Raw genomic sequence first — 16,455 nt, 5'->3', positions numbered from 1 at the left:
TGGCTTTGCAAGTCTTGCACAATTTTCAGGCCATTTATGAGTTAAGTGTGTAATCATTTTGGAGTTAAGAAGTAAACGTTGGTGAGGTCACATTTGGAGTATTCTGTTCAGTTTTGGGCACCATGTTACAAGAACGATGTTGTCAAGCTGGAAATGGTGCAGAGAAAATTTACGACAATGTTGCCAAGACTCGAGGGCCCGAGCTATGGGGAGAGGTTGAGTAGGCTCGGACGCTAACCCTTGGAGAGCAGGAAGATGAAGGGTAATCTTATAGAGGTGTCGAAAATCATGAGAGGAATAGATTGGGTAGACACACAGAGTCTCTTGCCAAGAGTAGAGGAATCGAGAAACTGAGGATATAGGTTTAAGGTGAGGGGGGAAAGATTTAATAGGAATCTGAGGGGTAACTTTTTCACTGAAAGGGTGGTGGGTGTATGGAACGAGTTGCCGGAGAAGGTAGTTGAGGCAGGGACTATCGCAGCGTTTAAGGAAACACTTAGACAGGTACATGGATTGGACAGGTTTGGAGGGATATGGGCCAAACGCAGGCAGGTGGGACTAGTGTAGATGGGACATGTTGGCCGGTGTGGGCAAGTTGGGCCGAAGGGCCTGTATCACGCTAGGACTTTATCAGCAGATGTGCGACTGAGAGATCTGTAAAGATTTCATTCCAATGCTGGTATCCAAGTTAACAGCGAGTTTGACTAACTCATCGATGGCAACAAGTTGGAGTATGTCCTTGAAGAGTTATCTATCCATTTCTTCATTTATTATTGACACTGTTCTACCTCTCCAGGAATGCTTTGATGTTGTCATATGAATCATTAATGAGAATTCAACAAATACAAATGTGATACATGCTTTTTGTACCAAGTGCGACAAGGGAATAGTGACATCTGAACCACCAGAGTCAAAGCTCAAATCCACCACATGCAAACCAATGGATCTCCCATTCCATTGCTCGTATTAACCTGGGCAATACCTTGCTTTAGAGTAGAAACAAGGCTGGTTTCATATGTTTATAAGTGATAGGAGCAGAATTAGGTCATTCGGCCCAACAAGTCTACTCCGCCATTCATTCATGGCTGATCTATCTCTCCCTCCTAACCCCATTCTCCTGCCTTCTCCCCATAATCCCTGACACCCGTACTAATCAAGGATCTATCTACCTCTGCCTTAAAAATATCCATTGATTTGCCCTCCACAGCCTTCCGTGGCAATGAATTCCACAGATTCACCAAAGATAGACACAAAGTGCTGGAGTAACTCTGCAGGTCAGGCAGCATCTCTGGAGAAAAAGGATGGGTGACGTTTCTTTGCAAGGTCTACAGCAATATTGTCCTGGAAACTAAATCATGTACATTTTTCTATTCCGTGTGCCTTAATGTCGGGGAACATGAAAGTCATGGGGCTATACAGGTCACAATCAGTCTGAAGAAGGGTGCCGACGTCACCTATCCATGTTCTCCAGAGATGCTGCCTGACCCGCTGAGTTACTCCAGCACTCTGTGAAACGTCACCCATCCATGTTCTCCAGAGATACTGCCTGACCCGCTGAGTTACTCCAGCACTCTGTGAAACGTCACCCATCCATGTTCTCCAGAGATACTGCCTGACCCGCTGAGTTACTCCAGCACTTTGTCCTTCATAAGATTTGCTACCCCCCATTGCTCTGGCACCAGCCCTGAATCCAACAAGCACATGTAAGTGCAATTTACAAATTTAGTGTAGTTTAGTTTAGTTTAGAGATACTCGACCCACCGAGTCTGCACTGACCGGCGATCCCTGCACATTAACACTAACCCACACACAGAAGGGACAATTTACAGCTAATTAACCTCCAAACCTATATATTTGCAGTGTGGAAGGAAAGCGAAGATCTCGGAGAAAGCCCACGTGGTCACAGGGAGAACGTACAAACTCCGCCCGTAGTTAGGATCGAACCCGGGTCTCTGGCGCTATAAGGCAGCAACTCTACCACTGTGCCACCCTATTACTTAGGTTCTATTACTATTACTTCTAATACTTATTTTCCATTAGTTACTTTGAGGGCCAAATGAAATCAGAGAATAAATCACTCTTGAAGGAACTCTTAGCCCTATTTGTAGAATAAGAGGCATGACAAAATATTGAGTGAAGCTGCTTAGTTTTTCAGTGATTAAGTCATTCGCTGTCTGAGATGTCCTTGCTGTGTCACTGAACAAGAAATGAAGTGAACTGGATGAATTAAACTATTGTCAGTAACATCGCAACACAGTGGGGCACAGTAGCCGATGTCCTTCACATTGGTGGTATTTATTCACAAAATGCTGGAGTAACTCAGCAGGTCAGGCAGCATCTCAGGAGAGAAGGAATGGGTGACTTTTCGGGTCGAGACCCTTCGTCAGAAGAAGGGTCTCGGCCCGAAACGTCACCCATTCCTTCTCTCCTGAGATGCTGCCTGACCTGCTGAGTTACTCCAGCATTTTGTGAATAAATACCTTCGATTTGTACCAGCATCTGCAGTTATTTCCTTCACATTGGTCTGCATAAGCATTTCCAAAGTAATATGTTTATCCCGATTAATTTAAATTCATGACAAAACACACGGTGGCGCAGCGGTAGAATTGCTGCCTCACAGCGCCAGAGACCCAGGTTCGATCCTGACTCCCGGTGTCTGTCTGTACAGAGTTTGTACGTTCACCCCATGCAAACCTGCATGGGTTTTATCCGAGATCTTCAGTTTCCTCCCACACTCCAAAGACGTACATGTTTGTAGGTTATTTGGCTTGGCATAAATGTAACTGGTCCCCCAGTGTGTGTAGGATAGTGTTAAGTGCGGGGATCGCTGGTCGGTGCGGTCTCGGTGGGCAGAAGGGCCTGTTTCCATGCTGTATCCTTACAACTATGTAAAATCAATGAATCAGTCATCGAGCATGAATTAATGTACTGAGGTAGTATCTATATTTCTCTAAAGCAATACGTTTGTTTGTAATCAGATGATATTTTTTCATGTACATCTACCTTCCAAACTTTTCCACAGTTATCTTGATAGATTTCTAACATACCTTCAAAAGACAACAGTACATTATATAAAGGCCCTGACAAAACAGTCATTATGTTACTTGGTATCCTAACACATGGCATCCCTGTGTGGTACCTCAGCTGCACGGAGGCAGAGAGGAAAGCTCTTCAGCGGGTAGTCCATAGAGCTCAGAGGACCATCGGAACACAGCTACCAGCCTTGGAGGACATCTACAACACACAATGCCTCAGAAAAGCCACCAGCATCCACAAAGACTCTTCACACCCCTGCAACAGTCTGTTCGAAATTCTACCATCGGGCAGACGATACCAGGCCTTCTACGCCCGCACCTCCAGACTCAGGAACAGCTTCATCCTCAGGGCCATAGCTGCTATGAACCGGTCCTGCTGAGCCGGATGGTCACATCGCACAGTGAACCGGCACAGATCTACTTGCACTTTATTCTGTTTTAAAACTTTTCTAATTTGTTTCATTGGGTTGTTTAAATTAATACTGACTAGCTAATTAAATTATTGCATCGTATGGGAGGCGCATTCCCAATCTCGCTGTACTCCTGTACAATGACAATAAAGATATATTGTATTGTATTGTATTGTATTGTATTCCTTCCTCTGGCTTCACAATTCGTACTTCGTCTCTCCTTATCCCACACTTTTTGTCTTTTTATTATCGGCCATTGTCGTTCCATCTGACGAACAGAAATCCTCCTCACCTGCTGCAACACCTGTCCCTAGACCTTCTCCCTCGACTCTGTCCAGGGACTTAAACAGCACTTTCAGGTTAGGCAGACGTTTGCATGCACATCCTCCAACCTCATCTACTGTATCCGCTGTTCAAGATGTGGACTCTTATACATCAGCGCGACCAAGCGTTCGTTTCGCTGAACACCTTCGCTCAGTCCGCCTGGACCTAACTGATCTCCCGGTTGCCAAATACTTTAATTCCACTTCCCATTGCCACAGTGACCTTTCTGTCCTAGGCCTCATCCATTGTCAGAGTGAGGCTCAACTTCAAATTAGAAGAACAGCATCTCATATTTCACTTGGGCAGCTTACAACCCAGTGTTATGAATATTGACTTCTCTAACTTCAAGTAACCCCTCCATTCCCTCTCTCTCCAAACCTCCCCCACCCAAGTCACACTAGCTTTTCATTTTCACCTAGCAAACAGCTAACAGAGGCCTGTTTCCTTTATGTGTAGGAAAATAACTGCAGATGCTGGTTCAAAATCAAAGGTAGACACAAAATGCTGGAGTAACTCAGCGGGTCAGGCAGCATTTCAGGAGAGAAGGAATGGGTGACGTTTCGGGTCTTGACCCAAAACATCACCCATTACTTCTTTCCAGAGATGCTGCCTGACCCGCTGAGTTACTCCAGCAGTTTGTGTCTATCACTTGCCGGGCTTTGTCATTAGACTTTAGTGATACATCACAGAAACAGAAGTCTACACTGCCATTCAATCATGGCTGATTTATCTTTCCCTCTCAATCCCACTCACCTGCCTTCATCTCATAACCCCTGACACCTGTACTAAGCAAGAATCTGTCAGACTTCGCCTTGAAAATATCCATGGACTTGGCCTCCACAGCCTTAGACAATAGACAATAGGTGCAGGAGGAGGCTATTCGGCCCTTCGAGCCAGCACCGCCATTCAATGTGATCATGGCTGATCATTCTCAATCAGTACCCCATTCCTGCCTTCTCCCCATACCCCCTGACTCCACTATCCTTAAGAGCTCTATGTAGCTCTCTCTTGAATGCATTCAGAGAATTGGCCTCCACTGCCTTCTGAGGCAGAGAATTCCACAGATTCACAACTCTCTGACTGAAAAAGTTTTTCCTCATCTCAGTTCTAAATGGCCTACCCCTTATTCTTAAACCGTGGCCCCTTGTTCTAGGCTTCCCCAACATTGGGAACATGTTTCCTGCCTCTAACGTGTCCAACCCCTTAATAATCTTATACTTTTCGATAAGATCTCCTCTCATCCTTCTAAATTCCAGTGTATATAAGCCTTCTGTGGCAATGAGTTCCACAGATTCACCATCCTCTGATTTAAGAAATTCCTCCTCATCTCCTGTCTAAAGGTACTTTTCTTTTACATCTGAGGCTGTGGCCTCTGATTCTAGACTCTGGTGGACACATCCTCTCCACATCCACCCTGTCCAGCCCAATGAACTGACGTCAAATTTCACTTCATAAAATTCTCATGAAATGCATCGTGACTCTCAAACTTTCCAACACAAAGACTATTAGTGAAGTCTGTGCATTGAGCAATGTTTAGGAAGTTACCAGCTCATTAAATGCACCTTTAACTGCTAAACAGGTTGGTTAGTGTTATTGTCACCGAAGCCTTTGATTTAGACGAACTGCCATGATTTCCAATAATCTATTGACATACACGTTATTCACAATACTGTATCCATGTAACCTTTAATTGAAGACAATCAAGATTGCAGCACCAGGGATACTTCCCATAACTCACCGAAAGTGCCGCTCGCAATATGTTCACATGAGGAATACCTGTCAAGTGTGAAGCTGGACACAGTAAAGCAGATACCTGTATGAAAAGTTTGCCTCTATCTCAAGTGGTGGGGCATGACCGACTGGTGACAGCCCATACTGGTTTTAGTTTAGTTTAGACATACAGCGTGGAAACAGGCCCTTCGGCCCACTGAGTCTTTGTCGGCCATCGATCACCCTTTACGCTCGTTCTATCCTACGCACGAGGGAAATTTTTCAATTTACAGAAGCCAATTAACCTACAAACCTGTATGTCTTTGGAGGGTGGGAGGAAAGCGGAGCACCTGTAAAAACCCATGCAGGTCACGGGGAGAACGTGTAAACTCTGTACAGACAACACCCACAGTCGGGATTGAACGCGGTTCTCTGGCGCTGTAAAGCAGCAACTCTACCGCTGCGCCACCGAACTAGTTTTGTTGAGGAACTACTGAGGAACTTTCTTCATCCAGGAATGAAGGAGATGATAAAAAGGTAGTGGACACTGTCGGGTTCACCATGGGTATTAACCTGTGATAACAAGGAGCTGCAGATACTGGTTTACGAAAAAAAGACACAACGTGCTGGAGTAGCTCGGCGGATCAGGCAGCTTCTTCTTCTTTCGTGTCCATCGTCTATGTTCCAAATGTCACCACTGTCATCGTCCGTCCTGAAAACGACGCAAGCTTCCGGCGACAGTCAGTGGGAGCCATCACTTGTGCAATAGATAATGGTGGTAGCAGAATTAGCTCAGGACACTTCCAGTTTCCAGCCCCGCGACGTGGGCACTTCTGCTGTGGGACGGATCAGGCAGCTTCTCTGGAGATCATGGATAGGCGATGTCTCGGGTCGGGACCCTTCTTCAGACCTTGCAGAAGGGTCCCAATGCAAAAAGTCACCTAACCACGTTCTCCAGGGATGCTGCCTGACCCACTGATTTACGTCAGCTTTTTGCCTCTGACCACTACTGATGTTGCTTGGGAGCTAACTGAACATGAACACGGATATCAATGGACAGGATTAAACAATATCAAAGACAGGCACGAAATGCTGGAGTAACTCAGCGGGACAGGCAGCATCACTGGAGGGTAGGAATGGGTGACGTTTTGGGTCGAGACCCTTCTTCAGACTGAAGGTCACGGGAAAGGGAAACGGGAGATATAGACGATGATGTAGAGAGGTACAGAACAAAAGAATGAAAGATGTGCAAAAAAGTCAGCAAAACCTGGTTATGCGAAGGCATAAAAAATGTTCCATGAGTAACTTCAGGAGTGAGTGACCATCAATCTGCCAAACCCAAAACACAAACATTGTACACCATTGCTGTAGAACTAGCGCTGAATCTGTTCATGCTGTGCCTGTTCATCTCAATAAACGTTAGCATAAATAATAGAAATATAATTCTATAATATTTAATATATTTATATTATTATATATCAATCCATATTAGGGATAGACTCAAAGTGCAGCGTAGGTTCACGAGATTGATCCCTGGGATGGCGGGACTGTCATATGAGGAAAGATTGAAATGACTAAGCTTGTATTCACTGGAGTTTAGAAGGATGAGAGGGGATTTTATAGAGACGTATAAAATTATAAAAGGACTGGACAAGCTAGATGCAGGAAAAATGTTCCCAATGTTGGGGGAGTCCAGAAACAGGGGCCTCAGTCTTAGAATAAAGGGGAGGCCATTTAAAACTGAGGTGAGAAGGAACTTTTTCACCCAGAGTGTTGTGAATTTGTGGAATTCTCTGCCACGGAGGGCAGTGAAGGCCAAGTCACTGAAAGAATTTACAAGAGAGTTAGTTAGAACTCTGGGGGCTAGTGGAAGAAGTTGGGCACAGGTTACTGATTGTGGATGATCAGCCATGCTCACAATGAATGGCGGTGCTGGATCGAAGAGCCCCTCAATCACTTTCTGTAGGAAGGAACTGCAGATGCTGGTTTAAACCAAAGATACACACAAAAAGTTGGAGTAACTCAGTGGGTCAGGCAGCATCTCTGGAGAAAAGGAATAGGTGACGTTTCGGGTCCTGACCCGAAGAAGGTTCCGTAGGGTCTGAAGAAGGATTCCAACGCGAAACGTACCCCATATACATTAATGACTTAGATGAAGGGATTAAAAGTACCATTAGCAAATTTGCAGATGATACTAAGCTGGGGGGTAGTGTGAATTGTGAGGAAGATGCAATAAGGCTGCAGGGTGACTTGGACAGGTTGTGTGAGTGGGCGGATACATGGCAGATGCAGTTTAATGTAGATAAGTGTGAGGTTATTCACTTTGGAAGTAAGAATAGAAAGGCAGATTATTATCTGAATGGTGTCAAGTTAGGAAGAGGGGATGTTCAACGAGATCTGGGTGTCCTAGTGCATCAGTCACTGAAAGGAAGCATGCAGGTATAGCAGGCAGTGATGAAAGCAAATGGAATGTTGGCCTTCGTAACAAGAGGAGTTGAGTATAGGAGCAAAAAGGTCCTTCTACAGTTGTACCGGGCCCTGGTAAGACCACACCTGGAGTACTGTGTGCAGTTTTGGTCTCCAAATTTGAGGAAGGATATTCTTGCTATTGAGGGCGTGCAGCGTAGGTTCATTAGGTTAATTACCAGAATGGCGGGACTGTCGTATGTTGAAAGGCTGGAGCAATTAGGCTTGTATACACTGGAATTTAGAAGGATGAGGGGGGATCTTATTGAAACATATAAGATAATTAGGGGATTGGACACATTAGAGGCAGGAAACATGTTCCCAATGTTGGGGGAGTCCAGAACAAGGGGCCACAGTTTAAGAATAAGGGGTAGGCCATTTAGAACGGAGATGAGGAAGAACTTTTTCAGTCAGAGAGTGGTGAAGGTGTGGAATTCTCTGCCTCAGAAGGCAGTGGAGGCCAGTTCGTTGGATGCTTTCAAGAGAGAGCTGGATAGAGCTCTTAAGGATAGCGGAGTAAGGGGGTATGGGGAGAAGGCAGGAACGGGGTACTGATTGAGAGTGATCAGCCATGATCGCATTGAATGGCGGTGCTGGCTCGAAGGGCTGAATGGCCTACTCCTGCACCTATTGTCTATTGTCTATTGTCTATTCCTTCTCTCTAGAGATGCTGCCTGACCCGAAACGTCACCCATTCCTTCTCTCTAGACATGCTGCCTGACCCGCTGAGTTACTCCAGCATTTTGTGTCTATCTTCAATAGAAACCTGCACCTGCAGTTCCTTCCTACTCAATAAATGGACCATCAGAGGCGAGGGGGTGGGTGGGTGTGGTGACAAGTGGAGATCCGGAGAATGGTTACTGATCAATAAACAAAACAGATGCAATCCTACCATGTGTTGCGGCGTGCGTAGATGTTTTCATTCTGATTGCCGCTGTTTTACTATGATCACCAAGAGCCCGATTATTCCGTCCTTTACTTCCACGGACCTTTCCCACCTGGCCAGGATCTGCCATTTCTGCAGGACGACAAAAATATCTCAAACTCTCACTCAGTACAATTCAGTTTCAGTTCAGTTCAGTTTATTGTCAAGTGTACCGAGGTACAGTGAAAAGCTTTTGTTGCGTGCTAATCGGTCAGCAGAAAGACAACAATCGAGCCATTTACACTGTATAAACATAGAAACATAGAAAACAGGTGCAGGAGTAGGCCATTCGGCCCTTCCAGCCTGCACCGCCATTCAATATGATCATGGCTGATCATCCAACTCAGTATCCCGTAGCTGCCTTCTCTCCATACCCCCTGATCCCTTTAGCCACAAGGGCCACATCTAACTTCCTCTTAAATATAGCCAATGAACTGGCCTCAACTACCTTCTGTGGCAGAGAATTCAACAGATTCACCAAAAAAAACTTTCTCATCTCGGTTCTAAAAGACTTCCCCCTTATCCTTAAACTGTGACCCCTTGTTCTGGACTTCCCCAACATCGGGAACCATAGATGGATGATAAGGGAATAACGTTTAGTGCAAGGTAAAGTCCGATCAAGGATAATCCTAGGATCACCAAAGAGGCTGATAGTAGTTCAGGACTGCTCTCTGGTTGTGTTAGGATCACTCAATCACTCAATGAACTTCCACAAGAACCCAGATATCATTAATATAAGCAATGAAACATAAAACTTCATGTTCATCTTCTACAGGAATAGAAAATACATATATCCACATCAGAGCATGTCCGGAAAAAATAATTTCGTTTCGTTTTAAGATACAGCGCGGAAACAGGCCCTTCGGCCCACTGAGTCCGCACCGACCAGCGATCCTCGTACACAGGTGTGCAAGGCTGCAAGTAGGAATTTTGGTGTCCTATCAGGGGACATATGACAATAAAAACACTCTTGGCTGACGCTGTCCTACACACTAGGGACAATTGACAATTTTACCAAGCCAATTAGCCTACAAACCTGTCGGTCTTTGGAGTGTGGGAGGAAACCGGAACACCTGGAGAAAAACCCACGCAGGTCACGGGGAGAACGTACAAACTCCATTCAGACAGCGCCCGTAGTCAGGATCGAACCCTGGCCTCTAGCGCTGTAAGGCAGTAACTCTACCGCTGTGCCACTGGGCCACGCAAATATCCAATGCCGAAATATCACATCCGATGATACTCTCTACGAGCTTTTTCTCGCTTATTATGAAGTATTGTATCAACTTTTCAATTGTCTCTTTACTTCCAATAATTGGATTTGCCAGATTAGTTGTAGTAATAACACATTTTGCCTTGAGACAGTTATTGCAGGTTTAAAACACTGATGAGGACATAATGCAGAATAACATTTCAATCCAATAAAACAAAGTGCTACAATTTTGAAGGCACCGTCTTCTGAATTAGACATCAACTTCCTTGTCCCAATGTTTCTGTGAAACGTTAGAGATCTCATGGCCATAAATTGAGAAACAGCAATAACTTGCTTATTGCATGAAGCAGCTTTATAAGACTTTGGTTAGGCCTCGTTTGGAGTATTGCGTGCAGATCTGGTCTCTCCATTACAGGAAAGATGTGGAGGCTTTGGAGAGAGTACAGAGGGGTTTTGCCAGTATGCTGCCTGGATTAGAGGGTTTCATCTACAGGGAGAGGTTGGATAGACTTGGATTGTTTTATCTGGATCGACAGACGTTGATAGCACCTCCTCAAGTCCCAGCCAACATGATTTGCTCAACCATCTCTAAACTAAACTAAACTGAACTAAAATAGCACTGCAAAAAACCTCAATGGTTTTATCCAACTCACCTCAAGGGTTCTATCCAACTCACCTCAACGGTTCTATCCAACTCACCTCATGGAGTTGTTAGTATTCCTTCACACATTCCCAATCCTTAGCTGATCCCAAGACTAGTTCCAAACGGAAGCTCCTAGATATCGGTGAGACCAAGCGCAGGCTTAGCGATCGTTTCACTGAACACCTCTGCTCAATCTGCCCAGACCTACATGATCTCCCGGTTGATAAATGCTTTAACTCCCCCTCCCATTCCCACACTGACCTTTCAGTCCTGGGCCTCCTCCACTGGCAGAGTGAGGCCCAGCGCAAATTTGAGGAACAGCACCTCATCTTTTGCTTGGGCAGCTCACAGCCCAGCGGTATGAATATTGACTTCTCTAACTTCAAGTAACCCTTGCATTCCTTCTCTCTCCAAAGACGTACAGGTATGTAGGTTAATTGGCTGGGTAAATGTAAAATGTAAAAATTGTCCCTAGTGGGTGTAGGATAGTGTTAATGTACGGGGATCGCTGGGCGGCACGGACTTGGTGGGGCCGAAAAGGCCTGTTTCCGGCTGTATATATATGATATGTTATGATCCCTCCCCCATCCTAGTTCTCCGACCAGGCTGACTGTCCTGATTAAATCTTTCATTTTATGCCTCGTTGTCACCTTCCCTCAGCTAACAATAATCTATTCTAAAGATAGACACAAAAAGCTGGAGTAACTCAGTGGGACAGGCAGCATCTCTGGAGAGAAGGAATGGGTGACGTTTCGGGTCGAGACCCTTCTTTTTTTGTGTCTATCCGGTTTAAACCAGCATCTGCAGTTCCTTCCTACACAATGATCTATTCTACATTTTCCTTGATTTTCGTCCTCTTTGATCTCTCGTTTTCACACCTTAACCTTCGATATCTCTCGATATCAGTCTGAAGAAGGGTCTCGACCCGAAACGTCACCAATTCCTTCTCTCCTGAGATGCTGCCTGACCTGCTGAGTTACTCCAACATTTTGTGAATAAATACCTCTCTCGTTTCCTTCTCCCCCTGACTCTCGGTCTGAAGAAGGGTCTCGACCTGAAACGTCACCCATTCCTTCCATCCAGAGATGCTGCCTGTCCCACTGAGTTACTCCAGCATTTTGTGTCTTTGGTGTAAACCGGCATCTGCAGTTCCTTTCCACACAACTTCTCATAGAAAATACACCCCCAGTCCCTTGAAATGCTTTGGAGTTGAGAGAAACTGCATGTAAATAGGCCCTCTGGCTGACCAGGTCCACGCGACCATCCATCACCCATTCACACTAGTTCTATGTCCTACACACGAGGGGCAATTTATAGAAGCCAGCACCATCAAGGACCCCCACCACACTGGGCATGTTCCGGTTTCACTCTTACATTGTGGAAGAAGGAGCAGCAGTCTGAAAACCCTGACCTCCAGGTTCAGGAGCAGCTTCTTCCCAGCAACCATCACTACAAACTCCAACCAAACTTCGACCTACGAACTGTCTTGGCTGCACGAGGGACTTTAGACATTTTGGTTTTTGCACTTTATTTTCTGAACTTTTTTTTGCTTATGTTATTTATGTCTACTGTCTTTACAATCCTGTTGTGCTGCTGCAAGTAGGAGTTTTATTGTTTTGTTTAGATACCTATGACAATTAAACACTCTTGGCTCTTCCTGAGCCATTCTTCTCCTAGGTGGCGCAGCGGTAGAGTTGCTGCCTTACAGCACCAGAGACCCGGGTTCGATCCTGACCACGGGCGCTGTCTGTACGGAGTTTGTACCTTCTCCCCGTGACCTGCGTGGGCTTTCTCCAGGAGCTGCTCCGGTCTCCTCCTACATTCCAAAGACCTACAGATTTGTAGTCTGAAGAAGGGTCTCGACCCGAAACGTCACCCATTCATTCTCTCCTGAGATGCTGCCTGACTTGCTGAGTTACTCCAGCATTTTGTGAAATAAATACCTTCGATTTGTACCAGCATCTGCAGTTATTTTCTTACACTACGATCTGTAGGCTAAATGGCTTCGGTAAAAATTGTAAATTGTCCCTAGTGTGTGTAGGATAGTATTAGTGTGCGGGGTCTCGACCCGAAACGTCACCCATTCCTTCTCTCCAGAGATGCTGCCTGACCTGCTGAGTTACTCCAGCATTTTGTGATACCTTTGATTAGTGTGCAGGGATCGGGTCGGTGCGGACTATGTGGGCTTGTTTCCGCACTGTATCTCTAAACTAAACTAAACTAAGTTAAATGAATCAAGGTATTGAGGTTAGGCCAGTTCTAATTTGAAGTATGTTCAGCAGATAGATTTCCCAGAAAAACCGTTGCGAAATTGCAGGAAACTTGTGCTGAACTCCATGAGTCAGAGCACAGTGGGAAAGCTGGTGGAGAGAATTTAACAGGGAGGTTGGGACTCCATCTGAATGACCCTCAGAAACGCTTCAGATTATCATTTATGTTTAGGTTTATTAATGCCACGTGCATATTAGTGAAAAGATTTGTATTTGCATGCTACCCCAACCGTTCAGATGTAGCAGGCAGCACGGTGGCGCAGCGGTAGAGTTGCTACCGTACAGCGCCAGAGACCCCGGTTCGATCCTGACTATGGGTGCTGTCTGTACGGACAGCACATTTCTCTGGATATATCTGGTTATATAGGTAATTTAAAACAAGCCCTCAACTACTGCCAGCAAAGACTTGTGTTTATTAGCAGTCTGGGAAAGGTTACATGGTTACAGTGTATTGGCACTAATGGTTTGAATGGAGCTTAAAGTTAAGTAAGTTTTCCCACTAAATCACATTGAACAACGTGCAGTTTGTACGTTCTCCCCGTGACCTGCGTGGGTTGTCAATGGATGCCCCGGTCTCCTCCCACAATCCAAAGACGTGCAGGTTCGTAGGTTAATTGGCTTCGGTAAAAATTGTAAATTGTCCCTCGTGTGTGTAGGACATCGCTAGTGCCCGGCCACTCGATGGGCTGAAGGGCTAGTTTCCGCGCTGAGTCTCTAAACTAAACTAAGACACGCCTAAGGTTGTACACCTGCCATTCGTATCTAGGGCACACCTGGACTCACATCTGGCCCTTCACAATGGGCCAGTAATATAAACCGCGATATGGTGCATGGCATCCTCAAAGCAAATAAACTCTGAGCGCTTTCTTCACCTGCCTGCTCAGGCTGTGCATTGATGGGTGCCCAGAGACACTGGCCCAGGGGTTGGGTTTGGGCAGAGTGAGGGGGAGGCTGCAGGGTGAGGGTAAGAGGGAGGTGGGGCGAGGGGCAATGTGAGAGGGGAGTGAAAGAGTGATCAACAGAGGGTGAGAACGAAAGGTTTAGATGGAGGGAGAACGGGGAGGGGAGTGGAAGAGGGGAGGGCGAGTTGTAGAGGGAGTGTGTGAGAGTGAGAGGGCGAGAGAGAACGCGAGGGAGAGAGGGTGGGTGGGTGGGGGTGAGAGGGAGGGAGTGGGAGGATGAGAGAGAGAGAGAGAGAGAGAGGGTGTGTAAGGGAGGGTGTGAAAGAGAGAGGGAGGGAGGGAGAGAGGGAGGGAGAAGCTGGGAGTGAGCCACAGTCACGTGCACACCACCCCTGCCCAAAGTTGGCACGTGCCAACAATGTAGAACACGGGGGAGAGAGGAGAGAGAGAGAGGGGAGAGAGAGGGGGAGAGAGTAGGGGAGAGAGAGGGGGAGAGAGTAGGGGGGGAGAGTAGAGGGGGAGAGAGAAGAGGGGGAGAGAGTAGAGAGGGGAGAGAGTAGAGGGGGAGAGATAAGAGGGGGAGAGTAGAGGGGAGAGGGGGAGAGAGTAGAGGGGGAGAGAGTAGAGGGGGAGAGAGAAGAGGGGGAGAGAGTAGAGGGGGAGAGAGAAGAGGGGGAGAGAGTAGAGGGGGAGAGAGTAGAGGGGGAGAGAGTAGAGGGGGAGAGAGTAGAGGGGGAGAGAGTAGAGGGGGAGAGAGTAGAGGGAGAGAGAGTAGAGGGGGAGAGAGTAGAGGGGGAGAGAGTAGAGGGGGAGAGAGTAGAGGGGGAGAGAGTAGAGGGGGAGAGAGTAGAAGGGGAGAGAGTAGAGGGGGAGAGAGAAGGGGGGGGAGAGAGGAGAAGGGGGAGAGAGAGAGAGGGGGAGAGAGTAGAGGGGGAGAGAGAAGAGGGGGAGTGAGAAGAGGGAGAGAGAGAAGAGGGGGGAGAGAGGAGAGGGGGAGAGAGTGAGGAGGGTAGAGAGTGAGAGAGGGTAGAGGGGGAGAGAGGGGCTGTAATAAGTTGGCTGGTCCAGTCCCTCCTCCCCGGGGCTCAGACCTGCCGCTGTGCATCAGCACCAGAGCCCCGCAAAATGGCGACATTGGATGAGAAGCGGGCGAACTAAAGCTGGCAGCGGCGACGGGAGAGAGAGAGAGAGAGGGAGAGAGTGGGAGGGAGAAGGAGGAGAGAGAGGGGGAGAGAGAGGGGGAGAGAGAGGAGGGTGGGAGACAGAGAGAGAGAGGAGGGGGAGAGAGAGAGGGGGAGAGAGAGGGAGAAAGGGGGAGAGAGAGAGGGGGAAGAGAGAGGGGGAGAAGAAGAGAGAGGGGGAGAGAGAGAGGGAGAGAGGGTGGGAGAGAGGGAGGAGGGAAAGAGAGAGGGGGAGGAGAGGGGGGAAATTGGGAGAAGAGAGAGGGGGAGAGAGAGGGGGAGAGAGAGGAGGGTGGGAGACAGAGAGAGAGAGAGGGGGGCGAGAGAGAAATTGGGAGGGGAGAGAGGGAGGGAGAGAGGGAGGAGGGAAAGAGAGAGGGGGAGAGAGGGGGAAATTGGGAGAGAGAGAGGGGGAGAGAGAGGGGGAGAGAGAGAGGAGAAAGGGGGAGAGAGAGGGGGAGAGAGAGGGGGAGAGAGGGTGGGAGAAGAAGAGAGAGGGAGAGAGAGAGGGGGAGAGAGGGTGGGAGAGAGGGGAAGAGAGAGAGGGGAGAGAGAGGGGGGGGGGAGAGGGTGGGAGAGAGAGGGGGAGAGAGACAGGAGAGAGAGAAGGGGGAGAGGGACGGGAGGGGGAGAGAGAGACAGGAGAGAGAAGGGGGGGAAAGAAGGAGAGGAGAGGAGGGAGAGGGTGGGAGAGAGGGAGGGAGAGAGACAGGAGAGAGAGATTGGGAGAGGGAGAGGGAGAGAGGGAGGAGAAATAAAAGATAGCAAGAGGCATAAACCGCTCAGTTGTCAGCGGCTGCAGTTGCCCTGGGGCTGGTGGGAGTGGGGGCAGGGGAGTGTGTGTTGGCAGGGGGGGGGGGGGGGGGGGGTGTTGGCAGGGGGGGGGTGTGTTGGCAGGGGTATGTGTGTTGGCAGGTAGGTGCGGGAGGCCGGGGCGGCACCACAGCCGTGTGTCTTACCTTCAGTTTTCTGTTTAGATGATTATCTTGCCAGGAAGGGCCCTTCCAGTGGAGTCTGTCTGTTCCCGGTCATGCGCGGTTCCACTTGTCCTTTGACAGTTGTACAGTGAGGAGGTAAGTTTCCAACTCTCGCGTTGCTGTTTAATGTTGCACGAATTTCCACAAACGGCAAATCCAAATCCAAATCCAAATGCCTCGCTCTTATTTCTCTTGCAGCAGCGTTCGGCAGATTGCATACTTCCATCTCAAGTGGTCGGGAGCGTTTTATTGTCAGATGGTCCCAAGACACAGAACAATGAAATCCTTACTTCCAGCAGCACAACAGAATATGTCAACTCTGTCAACAGTATAATATATAATAAACAGAAAAAATAAAGTTCAGTGTGTGTACATATACACACACAAGTGTGTGTGTGTGTG

General features: G+C 47.5%; 1 protein-coding gene across 3 annotated transcripts in view; it reads right to left on the bottom strand.

Annotated features, from left to right (window-relative positions):
- Positions 1-16,104, bottom strand: part of LOC144604545 (zinc finger protein 512B-like) — a 64,321-nt gene extending 48,217 nt beyond the window's left edge. For all 3 annotated transcript variants that reach the window (XM_078419088.1, XM_078419089.1, XM_078419090.1), the window contains exons 1-2: positions 16,036-16,104; positions 8,838-8,963 (exon numbers count right to left, since the gene is read on the bottom strand). In XM_078419088.1, coding sequence (XP_078275214.1) covers positions 8,838-8,961 — 124 coding nt within the window. In that variant the 5' untranslated portion in view covers positions 8,962-8,963; positions 16,036-16,104. The remainder of the gene's footprint in view (positions 1-8,837; positions 8,964-16,035) is intronic.
- Between the last annotated feature and the right edge of the window lie 351 nt (positions 16,105-16,455).

Source organism: Rhinoraja longicauda, chromosome 22, assembly GCF_053455715.1.
Source record: "Rhinoraja longicauda isolate Sanriku21f chromosome 22, sRhiLon1.1, whole genome shotgun sequence".
NCBI classification, from domain to species: domain Eukaryota; kingdom Metazoa; phylum Chordata; class Chondrichthyes; order Rajiformes; family Arhynchobatidae; genus Rhinoraja; species Rhinoraja longicauda.
The sequence above is the reverse complement of the archived record's forward strand: the minus strand, read 5'-3'. Positions and strand labels throughout refer to the sequence as shown.